Source organism: Syngnathus scovelli, chromosome 22 (genome assembly GCF_024217435.2).
Source record: "Syngnathus scovelli strain Florida chromosome 22, RoL_Ssco_1.2, whole genome shotgun sequence".
Taxonomy (NCBI): Eukaryota; Metazoa; Chordata; class Actinopteri; order Syngnathiformes; family Syngnathidae; genus Syngnathus; species Syngnathus scovelli.
In genome coordinates, this window is record NC_090868.1 from 404,338 (window position 1) to 422,411 (window position 18,074).

At 56.2% G+C, this 18,074-nt stretch overlaps 2 protein-coding genes across 7 annotated transcripts; both read right to left on the reverse strand.

Annotated features, from left to right (window-relative positions):
• Positions 1–155: 155 nt before the first annotated feature.
• On the reverse strand, positions 156–2,500 carry slc35e3 (solute carrier family 35 member E3). The gene is made up of 7 exons (XM_049760502.2): positions 2,243–2,500; positions 1,499–1,940; positions 1,275–1,385; positions 951–1,109; positions 778–860; positions 519–603; positions 156–343 (listed from the first exon to the last, which is right to left on the reverse strand). The coding sequence occupies exons 2-7, from the start codon at positions 1,904–1,906 to the stop codon at positions 242–244; spliced, it is 948 nt and encodes a 315-aa protein (XP_049616459.1). The 5' UTR covers positions 1,907–1,940; positions 2,243–2,500; the 3' UTR covers positions 156–241.
• Positions 2,501–2,777: 277 nt separating this feature from the next.
• On the reverse strand, positions 2,778–17,960 carry LOC125991916 (filamin-C). Of its 6 annotated transcripts, XM_049760253.1 has the most exons (48): positions 17,217–17,960; positions 15,914–16,162; positions 15,733–15,830; positions 15,516–15,666; positions 15,209–15,327; positions 15,066–15,143; positions 14,648–14,810; positions 14,377–14,577; positions 14,114–14,239; positions 13,682–13,819; positions 13,464–13,590; positions 13,256–13,392; positions 12,976–13,169; positions 12,795–12,908; positions 12,572–12,715; positions 12,347–12,470; positions 12,105–12,265; positions 11,943–12,033; positions 11,695–11,855; positions 11,454–11,571; positions 11,123–11,385; positions 10,447–11,044; positions 10,196–10,369; positions 9,960–10,122; positions 9,734–9,894; positions 9,508–9,675; positions 9,321–9,444; positions 9,085–9,241; positions 8,882–9,001; positions 8,021–8,210; positions 7,922–7,945; positions 7,519–7,766; positions 7,295–7,394; positions 7,096–7,236; positions 6,857–6,985; positions 6,599–6,772; positions 6,374–6,535; positions 6,104–6,307; positions 5,889–6,041; positions 5,697–5,819; positions 5,379–5,618; positions 4,780–5,181; positions 4,596–4,711; positions 4,331–4,463; positions 4,087–4,263; positions 3,786–4,004; positions 3,515–3,721; positions 2,778–3,215 (listed from the first exon to the last, which is right to left on the reverse strand). In XM_049760253.1, the coding sequence occupies exons 1-48, from the start codon at positions 17,578–17,580 to the stop codon at positions 3,028–3,030; spliced, it is 8,316 nt and encodes a 2,771-aa protein (XP_049616210.1). In that variant the 5' UTR covers positions 17,581–17,960; the 3' UTR covers positions 2,778–3,027. The 6 variants fall into 6 exon arrangements, with proteins under 6 accessions (XP_049616210.1, XP_049616209.1, XP_049616214.1 ...); XM_049760252.1 differs by having other exon boundaries at positions 6,374–6,772; XM_049760257.2 differs by lacking the exon at positions 8,882–9,001 and having other exon boundaries at positions 17,217–17,689.
• Positions 17,961–18,074: the final 114 nt, after the last annotated feature.

Sequence of the window (18,074 nt, forward strand, 5' to 3'; positions counted from 1 at the left end):
ACTGACATGGATAGGACAAGCAAGGATATCGTCTTTTTGTGTAAATAACGCATCATTTTCACCACTTTTTCAGTTGCGTGTGCCCCTTGATTGGCTCCTCATTTCATTCTTCTGGAGCAACGCACCGCGGGAGGAATGGCACATATTTCATCCTGTCGGGATCTGAGTCTTTACTTACAAAAGCACGTCATCAAATAAAGATTCATATTAAAAAACATCCCTTCCCTTATCGTATCCCCCGTCATGGCCTCTGAGCCAGGCGACTTTTTCCCTCCTCTTGTTCGGCCAGCTTGATGTGAGTGTACGACAAGATGCCCACCAGAGTGCAAAGGATCCCCAAAGCCTGCGAGGGCACATGGACCCACACGGTCAGTCGGTGGCAAGCAAATACAGTGCTCCGGTGAATTTCATTTGTTCCACGCAAATACAGTGCTCCGGTGAATGTCATTTGTTCCGCAGCTCGAATCACTCGTTGATCTTTTCTTAAATCAGTCAAGGAATTCTTCCAAAACACTGACCTGGTTGAGTGACAGAGGGTCTTGGAAGAGCACGTATCCTCCTATCAGGGTGATGCAGAATTTAAAATGGCCAAACATGTTGTAGCTGGAAAGTTTGGAGTCAAGGGAAACTGAGGAGAACATCATTCCGAATGACACCGATTCTCTTTCGTCATCGATTGCATTGAGCTAATGTCGTGAAGCTCCACAGAAAGCCAACGTAGCAAATATTTCGTCTCAGCTCGAGCACAACTCGGACACGTCTGAACAGGAAGGATACGTAACAGCCGACGTGTTTCCGATGATCCAGTAGATGGACAGGTTGACCAGGAATGCCACCACCCCGGAGAAAAACACGGTCATCTGGAAAAGAAGAGCCCAACGTGACCCAAGTTCAACGCGGAGCCCTGAGGTCAGACGTGGAGGAAACGCCCCCCCTGCCCTCAAGCCAACCAGAGCGGGAAGGGACCACGGTCCAAATATTCCTCCGTCGCCCGTGAGCGGCTCAAAGAAGGGAATGATGGCCATCAGGAAGCCCGACGACAGGGGAGCCTGGTAGTACAGAAGCTGCATAGAGTTGACTTGGAGCTCGTGCTGTTTTGTTCCGACCCACTGAAAGACACACAAGCAGGCATAGCTTCAGTGTCATACATACGTAGAAAATGATACAAGGGCCATAACACGCTTAAGTCAAGTAACGGTAGCTCATGGAGTCGGGACAAGAAATACTCAAGTGAGCAGAGATAGTAGCTTAGAAAACAGAAAGAAATCACTCACCACTTGGTAGAGTGATGTCACCAGAACACCCAAGGTGGCAAAAATGGTCCCCAGCATGTTGAAGCGCACGTCGTAGTACGAGTTCAACGTCACGCCGATGGTTATCGGGATCTGCACGACATCGAAACAAGAGCCACTCCGAATCTCTTACTCGACAAACACAACGCTGTCGTCCACCTGATTTTTTACAACAAATAAACTTTTCACGCAGAAAAAGAGCTGACCAGCGTGAGCTTAATCTTGTTGGAGAAGCTCTTCTTGTAGTAGGCCGTCTGGATGAGGATGATGACGGGCGTGGTCATGGCCTTGGCCAGCTGGTACGTGCCGATGGAGTTGTTCTGCAGCGACAGGTTGGTGAAGGCCACGAAGCCGCAGAAGCTCAGCGCCAGCCACACGATCTTGCGCAGCGGCAGGCTCTTGGGGGAGAAAACGTCCATCTTCTGGCACGCAAACAAGCCCAGCCAGGTGACCGCAAAGTGCACCAGGGTGAGGGTCATGTTGGGGAAGCCGTAGTGCACGTAGATCCACTTGTTGACAAACACGATGCAGATGGACGACAGCAGGTTGGTCAGCAGGCCGGCCGCGATGTGCCGCCGGTTGGCCGCCGGGGCCACCAGCTTCTTGGCATCCATGACGCGCTTGAGGTTTCGCCACGACACGCTCAAACTGCACGCAAACAATGAGGGGGGAATCCTTTGCCATTCTCCAAAACTCAATTCCATCATTTTATCATTCAACTTAAATAAATCATCTGACACACATTTTGGTCAGTATTTATTATTGTCTGGCAGCTAAGCCACTCTGGTTCATAAATTTGGAAATCTGACTGCGATGGCAATGTCTCACCAGCCACAATCCTAAAAGGAATTCATTGGAAGCAATGAAGTGACCTCAAGTCAAATGTTTATCAATGACCCAAGATTCTGCCACGCTACCAGAGCTGGTTGTTGGTTTTTTCGGGTTCTTACCTGGGAACTTCATCTGAAGGCTTCTGCTCCACTGCTCATCAGTGGACCAAACGTAATGAAAGTTCCAGGTCTTTTTTCCCGTGTCGCTGAAACCCAAAAGCCCTGATCCAGCTCTAAACCACTGGGAACTTTTGAATCCGCGTAGCTCGACTCCCGAGCTCACGGAAAGTTGGACCTTGGGGACCAGATTTCAATTTCGAGAAGAAAGACTGCTCTGAGTCCCATTTCCCGGTTTTTCTTCTTCGCTCAGTGATTAATGGCTGTTGGCAAATAACGTTAAGGTACGTTACCGCCGTCTAGCGGTATAAAGGGGGAATTGGTTGCAGTTACAGTACGTACATCAATTCCGTTTTCATTTTTGTCCCTCTATAGTGGATTAATAAGGTAGTTATTAGCCTTTTCTTTTTTTTTTTACGTGATTTCATCTTGTCCAAGGGAGTGACATTTTCCTTGCATTATTTTTTCCTACTTTAAAGTTGTGTTATATTTGTGGAGAGAAAAAAAAGTAGACAACTCAAACCAACAAACATCCAAATAATTTTACAAGTACAAACCTTTATTATTATTGTTATAATGATCAATACTTATTATTTTTATGAAATTTATCAAACGATCATAGTGTTCACAAAGCCACAATAAGACTTTCTTTGTTACTTCCTGTCCGTCTGTCTGTCTGTCTGTCAAGACCTTTGTGGAGAAAACAAAAGTTGATTAAAAAAAAAAAAAGAAAAAAATACAGTTTTATCACAAGTCTACAAAACTGTTTGTCTAAAGAAGAGCAACTTTCATGGTACAGTGACGTGAAAGGGACTCCCGGGGATGTGGGCGTCGCCCCACTTGACCATGAGGATGTAGTTTCCTGCTTCTTTCACCGTGTACGTCACATTGTACATCCTGTGACCTGCGTGCTTCACGTAGACCTCCTCGCACGGGGCCCTGGGACCGTGGACCCCCACCATTAACATGTTGCTTCCTGCAAACACATCCAAGACCATCAAGCGCTAGGTCTTTCTCTGCTACCCTCATGGAAAAGACATTAAAAACTGTGTCTACTCGAGTCCAAAAATCAACCCCCAGCGCACTCCGAGCCTGCTCCAATGATTTTGTGCCCCTTGAGTTCCACAGGGCTCATTTCAAAGGCCTCTTCCTTTTTGCCATATCTCATGAAAATGTTTGGGGACAACAATATACGTATATAGAACACTCAAAGATTGAGGCAAAAAGGATCATCAGGACACAATTCGAAGCATCGGGGACCAGACACTCACTCACCTGCTTTGCTGCAATCCACCATGAAGGAGTTCTTCTGGCCCACAAAGGCTTTGGACAGGCCGGCCCCCCTGGAGACCACCTTGCTGGCATCTGAGGAGAATTTGGGCAAGGAAGCGAAGGCCCCGGCCATTCCAGACGACTTGGTGACGGTTTCCACCAGAACAGACGAGGTCTCGTGAAGCCCGGGAGCGCCGCATAAGCTCGGGCCTGAGGATGCAAACGACGCAATGAGGACAATTGGAGCCAAGTGGTGTGAAGGTGTCTCGCCTACCAGAGACTTTGGCCTTGAAGGGACTGCCAACAATGTGCTTGGCTCCCGCATACTTGATGGAGATCAGGTAGCTCCCGGGAGCCATGGGGGTGTAGGACACCAAGTAGCCTTCTGCGCATTCCTGGCAGCTCATCTGGACTTTAGAGGGTCCGTCAACGGTCACAGACAGCGCTCCACCGCCGGCGTTTGACGTGTTAACCGTGAACTCTGACGCCACCCCTACAAGGCACACACACACACACACGGCATCAAGCAGACTCCAGCGGGACAGGCTTTTGAATCAAGTGACGAGTCGACTGACCCGTGGTCCCGCTTTCCAGGCCCGACCCGGAAGCCGACACCTTGCTGGGGTCTCCTGTCTGACCGGGCTCCCCCACGCGAATCTTGAAAGGGCTTCCCGGCACGTGGCTGCCTCCGAAGCGGACCTCAATGGAGTGGACGCCGTTCTCTTTGGGTACGAAGCTAATGGCGTACTGATCTGCAGAGAGACACGCTGGTTTTTGGGGATCTGATAAGAATTCCAAAGGCACGGTCAGACTTCTTACCGCCATCCAGCTGGCTGATCAAACATTCCTGCGTGGCTCCGGAGGGCGCATTCATTTTGGCGTCGATGACACCGCGAGCACCGTTCAGCCGCACTGCAAACGAGGCTTCTTGGTTCACCTTCAGTCCGGAGTCCTGGAGGAAGGACACCAGGCAGCCCCACGCTAAAGACCGTCTCGCAAACAATGTGGGCCCAGATGCTTCCGAGTGGCACAAAAGTTGGGCTGAGCTGAAGCGAAAAATGCCCATCCAAAGTACGCATCCCACCTGAAGGCTGGTGATGGTGAGGCGGCGGGCGCCGTCTGACAAGCTGGCCACGGGGACCGTGAAGGGGGAGTCTGGGACATGCTCGTCGTTGAACTTGATGGAGACCTCGTAGTCTCCTGGCGGGAGAGAAGCAGATGAGCGACTTGGGGAGATTTGTGCTCGACAGGACGCGGGCGGCTCTCACCTGGCTCCTGGACCACGTAGGAGACGCCGCAGGAACCGTCCTTGCGGTCCTCAAAGGCAATTTCGGCCTTGCTGGGCCCCTCCACCGCAATGGAGAGCCCGCCCGCTCCCGCCTCCCTGGTCCAGATGCTGAACTCGGCCGGAATGCCGGCCACGGCTCGCTCGAGCCCCGTGCCGCCCGCCCGCACCTTGTGGGCCCCGCCCTCTCCCAGGGGGCCCACGGTGAACTGGAAGGGGCTCCCGGGAACGTGTTGGCCACGGTATTTGACGTCCACTACGTGCGCGCCCATCTCCTGCGGTACGAAGCGGACGCTGTACGTGCTGTCCTCACCGCGGATGATCTGGGCATCCTCGCACTTGCCGCCCGGACTCGTCACCTGAGCCGCCATCTCCTGGTGCTCGCCTGAGGGAGGGAAACCTCAGAGCACTCGGTGGAGGCTATGTTGGGGTTTCCTTTTATCGGTGGTGGTCTGGGCACCGAGCGAGCGAGCGAGCGAGCGACCGAACGACCGAGCGAGCGAGCGACCCAGCGACCCAGCGACCGAGCCACCCAGCGACCGAGCCACCCAGCGACCCAGCGACCGACCGCGCCCCACGTACCGTCATGCGGTGGAGACTTTCCGCCAAAGCCGCTCAGACTCTCCCGCCCCATGAAGTCTCCAAAGACGTCCCGAAAGGGGTCTCCGACCTGCGTGCTCTCCTCCACGCGGACTTCTCGCTTGGTCTCGCCGCCACGCGTCTTGCTGATCTCGGTGCGTTCGGTGCGCGTGTACGTGTGGCTGCTACGCGTGAAGGTGCGCGTCACCCGCTCCTGCGCCGAAACCATCTGGAACCAGTTGCCTGCGCGTGACAGGCGAGAGCAGCGAGATAGGAGGAGATGTGAGTGTCAAATCGAAACAATAAAAGAGCACAAGTGACCTGGGATCTTCAGGTTGAGATCACATGTGCCTCCCACGGTGGCGATGGCGGGCGCCTGGCGCTTCCTGGTGATGGTCTCCTTCATCCTGCCCTCGCCAAACACTTTGACGGTGAAAGGACTTCCTGTGGCCGCGGAAGCACACGACTCATCAAAAACAGAGCACGCCACGGCTCCCGAGCGCAAACGCGTACCGGTGACGTGCTGGTCGGCAAACTTGATGTTGATGATGTAGTTGCCAGGCTCGCTGGGGCAGTAAGTGACGCCACACGTGCCGTCCTCCACGTCCTCGCAGTTGATGTCCACCTTGCTGGGACCCTCGATGGACAGACCGAGACCGCCGTAACCTGCGGCGACGTACGCGTCCGCTTAGCCGCTGCGGGCGCCAAGCGGGCGCATCTCAACACACCGGCCGTCCTGGTGTCGACGATGAAGCGGGCCACCTCCGAGGTGCGGCCCTCCAGCAGCCCCGCCCCGAACACTTTCACCTTGCTGGCATCGCCGATCTCCGACTGCGCCACCGTGATCTTAAAGGGGCTGTTGGTCACGTGCGTGCCGCCCTTCTTCACGCTCACCACGTGCTCGCCGACTTCCTTTGGCGTGAACGAGATGCCTGCAGAAACACAGTCAAGAAGTCTTTGATTTGCATTCGTGGAGGTTGTAAAAGTGGTCAGCGCACCAATGTGTCTGTTGGGAAGTCTCTTGAGCAGGCACGCCTCCTGGCTTCCCGACGGTGCTCGAATGCTCGCCGTCAGACTGGCCAGGTCCGTCTCCATGATCCTCAAGGAGACGTCCGTCGCCGTGCCCACGTTGAGCTGAGACGTGGCGTGAGGGTCATCGCCTGGACACAGCCACTCTCGAGCTTCGGAACCAGGAGAAAGGAGGGCCAAGGAGGCGCGCGTACCGGTGATCTTGGCGCTGAACGGGCTGCCGGCAATGTGTCGCTCGTCAAACTTGACAATGATGACGTAGTCGCCGGGCACCGTGGGCAAGTAGGACACGGTGCAGGTGCCGTCTTTGTTGTCCTTGCAGCTGATCTCGGCTTTGGACGGTCCTTCCACTGCCAGTGACAAACCGCCTGCGGAAGCCCCGCAACACTTCCTCATACTCGTTCGTGTCTGTCGCCGAAAGGAGTCGAAGAAAAGTTTGGCCGCCGTCTTACCTTCTCCGGCGTCCTTGGTGGCGATGGTGAAGGTCGCCGGTGAGTGCACCACGCCGTGGCTCAAGCCGGGGCCGTACGCCGTCACGTGACCGCTATTAATGGCATCCACGAAGAACTGAAGCGGACTTCCTGCAGGAAAGAAAGGCGAGCGAGTCGGGGATTTCTTTCCTTCCTCTCCTTTCAACTTGCTGTCTGATTGGCCCCCACCCAGGTGCCTGCTTCTGACGAGCTGGGCCTACCTGGGATATGCTGGCCGTTGTACTTGATGTCCATCTCGTGCAGGCCCCGCTCAATTGGCGAGTACTTGACGGTGACGGTGCCGTCTTTGTTGTCTGCGATGTGCGGGCGGGCCGTGCGACCGGACGACATTCGCACTTCACCTGCGCGACATGGCGTCAGCGCCGTTCCGCTCGCCAGCGGGTCTAAAAGCGGGCTCACCCGTGATTTCTCCCGTCTGGACAGTGAAGGGAATGACCAAGCAGAAGGGCCGGAGCGCGGCCTCCGTCCCGTCGGCGGGGATCGTCGGGTCGTCGGTCGCCTGGAGTGAGCGAGTGAGCGAGTGAGCGAGGGAGCGATGGAGCGAGGGAGCGAGTGAGCGAGGGAGCGAGGGAGCGAGTGAGCGAGGGAGCGAGGGAGCACGCCTGCCAGGATGTTGAGCTCACCAGCACGTGGAAGGGACTGTTGGGAATGTGCTCTCCTCCAAAGCGAATGGTGATGACGTACTTCCCGGGTTGGGGAGCCGTGTAGTAAATGTCAAATGTGCCGTCTGCATTTTCCACCACGTCCACGTCCAGTTCTGCCCCGTCCGGTGTGGACACCTTACAGGTGACCTTGCCTTTCCCGGCGGCCTTCGCGTCCACCGTGATCACCGTCTCCTCTCCGATGTGGATGGTGGGACCCACGCCGGACCCTGGCACACGGGCTCAGATCAACTCTTCGCTCAGAATGATCAAAGACGAGTAAAGCCGGTTCCGAGTTTGGCCGTGGGACAGATTAAAAGTCGAGCTAGCGCTAGCTGTCTTGAGAAGCAAGCAGGGCGCAGCAAACGCAAGAAGGAACGCTCACCTGGTCCGTGTCCTCCGATTGACACTAGAAGAAAACGAGATGCCTCTTAGGACCAAAAATGAATAAAGGACAGGGGAGGGGAAGAAGGGCCCGCCTGACCTGTGACCAGACACTTGCTGGCATCGCCGCTGGGCGCAGCGTGGATGCGGTACGGCGAGTACGGTATCTCGTCGCCGCCGTACTTGATGGTGATGGTGTAGCGGCCCGCCATGTCCGGGACGTAGGACACCGTGTAGGTCCCGTCGCGGTTGTCCCTGATGTTGGCCTTCTTGGGCTTGGCCTCGGGATCCTGAAGACACGTCCAAGGGGTCAGAAAAATCAAAGTGCGACGGACGCAGCCACCGCTTCCCACCACAGGTCTGCAAACTGCCCAAACATTCAAGCTTTTGTCTGTCTGCTGCTCAGTCTTTTCCTTGGGAAGAGCGAGAAAAGAACAACCAGAAGGTGGAGAACAGCGAAAAGGGGGAAGAAGGCCACAAGCATCCTTCTGAAATGAGCAGATCTCAGCACTCCCGTTTGAGACCAGTGGTGGCAGCAAGGTGAAGGAGATTACGTTAAGTTGAAGACAAATGGAGAAAGTTAGCTGATGATCCCAGGAACGCGTCATACAATTTGCTCCATGAACGAGGCAGACAGGATGAGATGACGCAAGGTGGAAGTGGACGGGGGAAGGGAAGGGAAGGGAAGGGAAGGGAAGGGAAGGGAAGGGAAGGGAAGGAAAGGAAAGGAAAGGAAAGGAAAGGAAAGGAAAGGAAAGGAAAGGAAAGGAAAGGAAAGGAAAGGAAAGGAAAGGAAAGGAAAGGAAAGGAAAGGAAAGGAAAGGAAAGGAAAGGAAAGGAAAGGAAAGGAAAAAGGGAAAGGAAAGGAAAAAGGGAAAGGAAAGGAAAGGAAAGGAAAGGCAAGGAAAGGAAAGGAAAGGAAAGCAAAGGAAAAGAAAGGTGTGTGTGCTGTCGGCCTTACACAGGCTCTCTTAAAAATGGAGAACGGGATGGTTCTCTTGGCTATAAGAGATTCCCAGACATGCGTGTGCCAGTCCTGCACAAAGACGGCGGCAGCCTGGTGCTCGCAGCCGTCAGGACCCTGCAGCCGGCGGCACAGGAGGTCACACGGACAGGGTCATTGTTTGCCAAGCTCGCTGCCTCGGTGCGCTTTGTGACGCTCACCAGGATCTGAACCGTCAGCAGTCCCTCCCCGGCATCTCTGGCGTCGATGGTGAACTCCACTGGGAGACTGGCGGGAACGCCTGATGAATTCAGACCGGGACCGCTGGCACGGACCTTGCTGGCATCGTGAGCCGCCAGGGTCTTGATCTTGAATGGACTGAAGGGGGAACGTTTCCACAATCGCAATCATGCAAGAGAGGATCAAGCGGTGACCGACCGATGTGAGCGTTCCTCACCTTTGAGGAACCTCCTGCTGGGCGTATTTGATGCAGATAGTGTACGCACCATCGCTGCTGGGGGTGTAATTGACCGTGTGCGTCCCGTCACCGTTGTCCAAAAGGCTGACGGGCTCAGTGGCACCTGTACGAGCCACGAGCTCATCTTCAAGACATGTTTACCAAAATCACCCCCCACGTTCGTCACCTGTCGGCCCAAAGATCTGGACCTCCAAGGGGGCTGCGCCGGCCTTGCTGCTGTCAACTGTAAAGGTCTGAAAGACATGAGCACGGACGGCGCTTCCAAGGCCGGGTCCGGAACAGCGCACTTTGGTGGGGTCCACCACCTCTCGCGCTGGGACTCGGAATGGACTTCCTGAAATGAGGCGCGGTGAGTTCAGTTCTCTTCAAAGAAGCGGGCGGTCTGACGGCACCTGGAATGGGAAGCCCCCCAAAGGTGATGTTGACGTCATAGTCTCCACAAGTGAAGGGAATGTACTCCACGCTACAGCTGCCGTCTTTGTTGTCCTTGCAGGACATCTTCGCCTCCGACGGACCCTCAATGGCCAGGCCGAGACCCCCGGTGCCGGCACCCCTGAAGAAGACGGAAGCGTAAGAGTTGGACGTAATAGTAATTGCCAAACCTCGGAGTTTGGTTACCTGGTCTCGACAGTAAATGGGTTGTGATTGTTCACCAAAGCCTCTTCCAGGCCCGGCCCGTAGGCTCGGACTCGACTGGGATCGCAACCCTCGCTCACGGACACCCTGAACGGACTGTTTGGGAGGGGATCGTCGTCCAACATCACCTCGATGACGTGCAAACCTGCCAAGACATTCGAGGCGTTCGATTGGGAGTAACTTCAGGAGTCCAATGAGCAGGAGAACTTGTCACTGACCATCCTCGAAAGGCGCGTACTCCACGCGGCACGTGCCATCGGCCTTGTCCGTCACGTAGGCGTCTGTGCTGGCACCCGACGGATTCGAAATGCACGCTTTGACGTGGCCGCCGGCGCTCCGGCATATACTTCTGACATCCACCGTGAAGTGTGTGGTGACTTCTCTCAGGACTCCTAGTCAGGAGAACAGGCAAAAAAGGCCCACTTCAAAAGTCAGTCCTTCGGCGAGAATTTGAACTCGCTCATCTCACCCCTGGCTTCCACGCCGGGCCCGTAAACCTTGACGCCGCTGAGGTCAAGGGCCGCGTCCACCTGCAGACGTGCGGGAAACTTTGGCACCAGGTGTCCTCCGTACTTGATGGTGAGGGTGTGCACACCGTGAGACTGCGGGATGTAGGTGATTGAGTAGGTTCCGTCCTGGTTGTTCTCCACGTGAACTTCAGCTTTGGAGCCCGACTCGGATACGATCTCGACGGTGAGCTCCGCCTCTCCGGCTTGGGAGCAGTCCACCAGGAAGGAGCCGGCCTCCTGGGCTTTCCCCCGCTCCAAACCGGGCCCGCGGGCCGTCACCCTGCTCGCATCGAAGGCCGAGCGGACGGCGGCCTTGAAGGGGGAGCCCGGGACGTGCTGCTCGGCAAACAGGATGTTGATGTTGTACTCGCCCGGCTCGGTGGGCAAGTAGGACACGGAGCAGGAGCCGTCGCCGTTGTCCTGGCATTCGATCTTGGCCTCGCAGGGACCCTCCACCGTCAGGCCTAAACCGCCGCTGCCCGCCCCCTTTGTATCGATGGCAAAGGGGGCCGCTTTGCCCACCACGCCTCCCTCGAGACCTGGACCGTAGGCTCGCACCTGCCGGAGCAGCAAGGAAGGCTCCTGCTGTGACCCGCACAAGCGAAAAGAGGAGGAGGAGGAGGAGGAGGAACTCACCTTGGAGGGATCGGGGGCCAAGATGCCCTCCACCGACAACGGACATCCCGGGACGGGGTTCTCGTCGTAGCTGATTTCCACGGTGTACAGGCCCTCTTCCGGCGGAGTGTAGCTGACCGAATGAATCGGGTTGCCCGCACCGGACTCCAGCTTGTACGGAACGGGTCGGCGAGACGGCGAGATGATCTTCACGTCCACTCGGCCCTGGCCGCCGGCACCCGAAGTACCGATGGTGAACTCCTGATCTTTTCCGACCTCCACCTCTGATGGACGCAAAAGACGTGATTTGACACGGTGGCGGCAAAGCACTACTTTTGTCGGCTTCACTGACTGTTCTCCAGGCCGTGAACTTGGACCTTGCTGAGATCCAGAGGTGGAGCCACTTGGACGTGAAAGGGACTTTTGGGAATGGCGTCACCCCCGTGGAGGACAGTGATGGCCAAACTTCCCTGAAGGACGACGACAACAAGGCGACAGACAGACAGACAGACAGACAGACAGACAGACAGACAGACAGACAGACACGTACTGTCGCCGATGTACTAGGCTGGCAGCGCCGGCGACAAACTCACCTGCTCGTTGGCCGTGTAGCGGACCGTATACGAGTAGTCGTGGTTGTCGATGATCTCAAAGTCTGGCACTTTATCGGCGCCTCCAAACTGGACCTCGGGCTGAGCTTTGCCGGCTCCTTTGGCGTAGATGGTGAAGTGCGTGGGCTTTCCCGCTTCGACGCCTTTGCCGGAAGAACGCATCCGAGCGGTCAAGGCTAGCATTCCAGAAAAACATCGACGTTCCTCAAGTGTCCTTCATATTAGCTGACCCAATTTGTTGAGTCCGGGTCCTTCTGCTTTGACTTTGGCAGCATCGTGAGAAGGATCCACTTTGATCCTGAAGGGGCTGATTGGAATTTCCTGGTTCAACGAGGAAAGACGTCATTTCAGTGGCTAAGGTGCTTTGTTCGTTAGCGTTTTGGCCATCTCACCTGGTCGGCAAACAGCACCATGACGGTGTAGTGGCCCGGGGCCGGCGGCGTGTACTTGACCGTGAACGTGTCGTTGTCATTCTTGATGATGTCGAAGTCGATGCCGGCCTCGGCGGGCCCGACCACGCCGGGCGCGCACTTGATGCCGATGCTGACGTCCCCTGGTGTGAGGGAGCAGCAAGCTCAGCCAAGGCCCACCCGGAAGAAAGGATGATGAAGCGGCGGCGGCGGCGGCGGCTCACCTTGCCCCGCCTCGCCGCAGTCCACGGTGAAGTAGGTAGGCTCGGTGGCCTTCAGTCCGCTTCTCTCCACGCCGGGACCCAAAACCTTCACCTTGTGCGGATGGCTGCCCTCGCCGATGCTCACCTGCTCACAAACACATCCATACGTGCGCTCAGGAAGGAAGGAAGGAGGTCCGAAACGTTTCAATTGCCTTTCTTGGTGACGAGAGGAGGCCACGACGGTACCCTGAAGGGACTGTTTGGAACGTTGACCTCAGCCCACGTTACGATGATGGTGTGCTTGATGGGCTTGGCGGGGACGTAAACGCACAAGAAGCTCTCGTCGCCATTGTCCCTGATCTCAACGTCTATAGGGCAACCTTCAGCGTCCTGCGGGGACAGGAAACGGTGGAGTGCTTGCAACAAGTCCAGTCAATTGGAAGAACGTTTCAACGGAGCAAGTCCTCACCTGAGCGTAGAGCCTCAGCTGGCCTCTGCCGGCTCCTCCGACATCGATGGTGAAATCGGCCGCTTTGTTGATGATGCAGCCAACAGGTTCCAGGCCCGGTCCATAACACCTCACCTGGGGAAGAGTCAACGGTGGGTTGAGCCGGCCAAAAGCTCGGCGGAACAGATGCTGCCGGTGTCACCTTTTCTGGGTGAAGGTCCACGGCGGCAGGCAGGACGTGCGCTACGAAGGGGCTGTCCTTCACGTCCTCGTCGTCACAAATGACATGGACGGCGTAGTCGCCAGGCTCGGTGGGCCAGTACCTGACGTCGCAGGAGCCGTCCCCTTTGTCATCGCACTCGATCTTGGCTTGAGAGGGACCCTCGATGGAGAAGCCTGAACCGAAAGAAGAAAACGTCATTCTCACTCAGCCATGCCTTCTTCCTCTTGGCCGGCCGGGATGAGGTATGAGGACGACGTACCTAGTGTTCCCACCTCGGTCCCGATGGCCTCCACCACAAAGTCGGCGCTCTTTCCCACCATCCCCGTCTCCAGACCAGGACCCCAGGCCCGCACCTTCTGAGGGCCCGCCTCCTCGCTCACGTAGACTTCAAAGGGACTGAAGGCACGGACACCAAAAATGTGATAAAGAGCCCACTCGTTGCCGTTGGCAAGCGGTTGGCGACCCACCCGCGCGGGATGCTGTGACCCCCCCAAGTGATGGTGATGATGTAACTTCCTGTCGCAATAGGGTAGTAGTTACACTCGAAGCGGCCGCCGTCCACCTCCACCACCTTCACTGGCTCCTCCAGTCCCTCTGCAGTGAGCAAGTGCAGTGCTTAACGGCAGCCAAGCCGCTTGCTTGCCCGTCGCTTTCAGAGACGTGACTGTGGGGTGAAGGCGCTCACTCGGTCCTTTCACCGCCACTCGGAGCTCGCCGGTTCCAGCGCCTCGGGTGTCCACTTTGAAGTCAGCAACTTCCTTCACCCTCAGACCTTTGGGCTGCAGACCGCGGCCAGACGCCCTGCAGGCGTTCGGGTTGCAGGCTGCACGGAGCATTCAGAAAGGGAATTGCGGTCAGATCAGATCAGATCAAACGCTGTTAGTCGTGAGCAAGAGAAGCAATACAAGAATCGAGAGAAAGGCAACAGCGTGAGCCGGCAGACGGCCAGCTCGGAGATCAGAGATGTTGCCGAGAGGCATGCGGCGCAGCAAGGACTCATTCCACACGCAAACGCGCTTGCTCAGGGCAAAGTGGGCGGGCGGAGCCATGCTGGCAAGCCGAGTCCAGGGGGCGCAGATGGGCGCCGGTGGCAAGCCCGAGCCCTGCCTCTACTAACTTGTTCGCCTGGGTTTTGGTGGCGTTGGAGGTGGGGCTCTCCTCGGTGGGGTGCATACTGACTGAGGTACAATCTGAACCGGCGGAGAGCCCGCAGGCATCGGCGGCGACGACACGCTCCGTGGAACTGACCAAGGGAGGAGCAAGTGTCATGCGTCCAAGGCTTACGATGGGGCGTCAGTCAGCCAGTCAGAGTCCAAGTCAAATATGTCCGTCCGAGTCACGTGATCAAGAGTCGAATGTCTTCTGGGTTCAAAGGCGTACCTTGGCCGATAAGGACGGAGAAGGGGCTCCTGGGTATCTGCTGTCCAGCAAAAGTGACATAAACGCTGTGCGCTCCCTCCAGAACGGGTACATAGGTGCATCGGAAGATGCTGTCGCCTTTGTTCTCCAGAACCACTTCCACCGTGTCCCTGCGACCATTTGAGTCCACGATGGTCACGCCCACGTCACCAGCGCCGGCGCCTAATGGTGGGCACGCATTAAGGGGACCGTATGCAAGGACAGGAAGAGGTACTAGGGAACAGGTATGGACCTGCTATGTAGATGTCAAAGTAGGTAGGCTTGGTGGCCACGTTGCCCAGGTGCTGCAGCCCCGGGCCGCGGGCCTGCACTCGGCTCGGGTCCCCCATGGCTTTGGAGACGTGGACCGTGAAGGCGCTCCGGTCAATGTCCTGGCCCGCAAACAGAACCTTTACCTGGGATGGGATGGAAGGAAGCAAGCAAGTTAGCAGCTCGATGGCTCTCACTCACTGGATGGATGGATGGATGGATGGATGGATGGATGGATGGATGGATGGATGGATGGATGGATGGATGGATGGATGGATGGATGGATGGATGGATGGATGGATGGATGGATGGATGGATGGATGGATGGATGGATGGATGGATGGATGGATGGATGGATGGATGGATGGATGGATGGATGGATGGATGCCTGGTGGAATTACTTGATGGAGACCCTCCACTTTGGGCAAGTAGACTACTGAGTAGGTTCGCTTCTTGTCATTGTTTGGGATCACTCGGGCCTGAAAGAAACATGTCGTCCACGCTGATTTCCATTGAACCGAGTCGGTCGCTCTCCTGTGCCCACCTCCTCTGTGTGCCCTTCCGAATCCTCCACGTAAACCAAAACCTCGCCCAGCCCAGCCTCCACCGTTTCCACCAGAAACTCTGCCGGTTTGAGAACCACGTTCCCGTGAGGTTCAATGCCTGTGGCCGGGAGGGAGGGAGGGAGGGAGGGAGGGAGGGAGGGAGGGAGGGAGGGAGGGAGGGAGGGAGGGAGGAGAGACATTTGTCTTTACTTTTCATCCTGTTTGGATTCGCAGTGCCTGAATTTCTCACGGTGGGTGCCAGCTCTGTCTTTGTGAAATGGTTTTGAGTTCTGTTGTGCTGCCCACCTGGCCCAAAGGCTTTTGCCCTCTTGGGATGCAGAGTTTTTGCCCTCAAGGGGGCACCTGGCTTCAGTTTGGCTTTGGGAAACTGCGACAGGTAGGTCATCACCGAGTGCTCGTCCACGTTGGGGTCCACGATTTCCTCTGGCGCGATGACCTGTGCGGAAGGCAAAATTGGAAAATGTGGAGCAAAAGACACACGGCAGGCAACATGGAAGCTTACCTGAGGTACGCCCAACCAGTCGTCCGCCTGTTGCATGGCCTCTCTGGCGTTCTCCACCGGCTGACTTGGATCCCAGGTTTCCCAGTCTGGGCAGAGGCCTAAAGAGCACCCCGTACTTTGAAGGTGCAGCAAACATCTACTTCCCGTCCCTGTGTAAACAACGAGGGTCCCACGGTCTTACCTGGGGCACAGTTGTCCACCAGAGCTCCCAGGGCCTTGCCATCCCTCCAGTCGCGGTGAAAGTTGGTGATAGGCACCTGGGGCACCTTATTCTGGATCCAGCCCAGAAGACGTTGCTTGGGTGTCAGCTTCCTGGCGTCCTCGTCGTCCTCATCCTCCCACATGGGCATGGAGATGGAGTAGTGGAGGATTAGGGTCCAGATCAGACCTAGGATCAGCTTCAGATTCCCGTCCACGATGGCTTTGGAGTCTGGGGAGCGTCATTAGAAGATGGGGGTGTCAGAGTCAACAACAAGTGCCAGCGTGTGTGTTAGCAAACAACAACTTGCGCTGACAAGATGGTGAGTGGATTCGAACGCCTCGCTTCCTGTTGACTTTTTTTCTGCTCCATTGCCAATCGAAAGAATTCTTCTTCTTGGCCCACTCAAAAGACCGCTTTGTTCCACACGAGCTCTCGTTACCCACGGCAACAGGACAAACACGCCGATCATGTGTGATGTTGGAGGCAAAGTGTTCCACGAGCAGGAAGTGGGACAGATGAGCACACAGGGAAACTATTTGTTCGGCTCGTTGGCACCCCGCTGACCCCCGCAGGACAGAGTCATCACTTCACTGCCACAGAGAGGCCCGGACCCATTTTGACCCACTTTTGACTCAGAAGAACCATCAGCCCGTGACCCAAGCGGTGGAGCATAACGTCACAGGTCAAGGGTCAGCGGTGTGACCACAGAATAGCATCGTTGGGTCATTAAACTATTCATTTATTCATATTATTAGACAGCCGCCACCTGTCGGCTATAAAACGACAGCTGACGCTAAAGTGCAGTAAAATGGCCGCACGTGTGTTGCGTTGGCAGTTGTTTCAAAAGAACAAGTGAAGACGCCGCCGGCCGGCCGGCCGGCCGTGCGGCTGCCCAGACCTTCTAAAAATCGAGTGTTATTATTTGGACCTTAGGATGGATCTCAAGGATAGGAACTCAATGCTCAAATGACTTTCCATCCAAGGTTTTGACTGGGAGTGTGTGTGTGTGTGTGTGAGAAAGAAAAGGATATTGTGATCGGTGTGGCACATGCCATCTATCGTAAAGCTTAAAAGAGTGGCTGGCGTGCTTCTATTTTGGGTTGGACGGACGGACGGCAGAACTCAGCTGTCGCTGTGTCAATCAGGACGCCCCCAAAAAACAAGAGGCCCCTCCTCCTCCGCGAGACCGTGTTAGGGAGTCAGCTTAGGTTTGGAAATACATTTTTAACATGCTGCCAATCAATACTGTCAGCCCACCTTGATGGCACGCACATTCACTCACCGATGGACACCAGGCGGATGTGTTGTCGCTCCAAGAACTCCAGCGCTACCGACACGTTCTCCAGCTTCATCTGGCGGAAATTGGGCCTGGCGTGGTACTTGCGGTACATGTTCTTTTGGCTCAGGACCTCCAGTAGCGCAATGAGCTTCAGGCCATCCGCCAGGTCCTTCTGCAGGTCCAACATGCGCTTGTGGACGCACTTGAGATGCTCGTTGCACCACCTGGTGAACGTGTTCTGCTGGATCTTCTTCCAGGGAGCGTCTTCGGCCAGGTCCTTCTCCGTGGCCGGCATCTCCTCGGCTTCCCCCTCGTCTTCCGCTTCCTCGTCCGGCGGCAAATTGCGGAGGTGCCGCTGTGGCATCATGGTGGTGCCGGCGGTCGGCCGCCCGAACGGCGCGCCAAATCAGCTCTAAAGTGGCACGGGGCGAGCTTCCGCCGTGGAGGGAGGGCGGGAGGGAGGGAGGGAGCGAGCGAGCGTGTGCCTCCGTGTGCAGGACTCCCTGGAATGTTTCTGTCTGACCATAATAACGCGCAGCCTGATAGCCAGCCGCCAGCCCATTGGACGGGGGTGGGGGGAACCCGGCGGGTGGGACTGGCCCCCTTCTATTTTTAGAGTTCATGCTCAGGGGGGGACGCTCTGGGAGTTGCGATGTCATCGGCTGACATTTTCTTACACTTTTTAGACCCGTGATCAGGCTGCGCGGCGACCGGTGCAATCCTCATCCTTCGGTGCCTTTCCAAAGACCGGACGGAGCCCAATCTGGTGTCTGTCACAAAGTGGCGACCACTCCAGGCTGAACCTCGGTCGCTCCTCATCCAAATTCAGCTGAGCTACATCCAAACTCACCCACCTGAACC

Excerpts from the sequence above, each read along its gene's own strand:
- LOC125991916 (XM_049760252.1), bottom strand. The coding sequence starts at position 17,580 with ATGATGCCACAGCGGCACCTCCGCAATTTGCCGCCGGACGAGGAAGCG. Across the intron at positions 11,572-11,694 it reads GCTACACGGCCAACGAGCAG|GGAAGTTTGGCCATCACTGT; the intron begins GTGAGTTTGTCG and ends GTCGTCCTTCAG. Across the intron at positions 10,370-10,446 it reads GCCCGGCGTGGAAGCCAGGG|GAGTCCTGAGAGAAGTCACC; the intron begins GTGAGATGAGCG and ends TCTCCTGACTAG.
- slc35e3 (XM_049760502.2), bottom strand. The coding sequence starts at position 1,906 with ATGGATGCCAAGAAGCTGGTGGCCCCGGCGGCCAACCGGCGGCACATC. Across the intron at positions 861-950 it reads CGTGGTCCCTTCCCGCTCTG|ATGACCGTGTTTTTCTCCGG; the intron begins GTTGGCTTGAGG and ends CTTCTTTTCCAG. Across the intron at positions 604-777 it reads GGAAACACGTCGGCTGTTAC|CTACAACATGTTTGGCCATT; the intron begins GTATCCTTCCTG and ends CAAACTTTCCAG.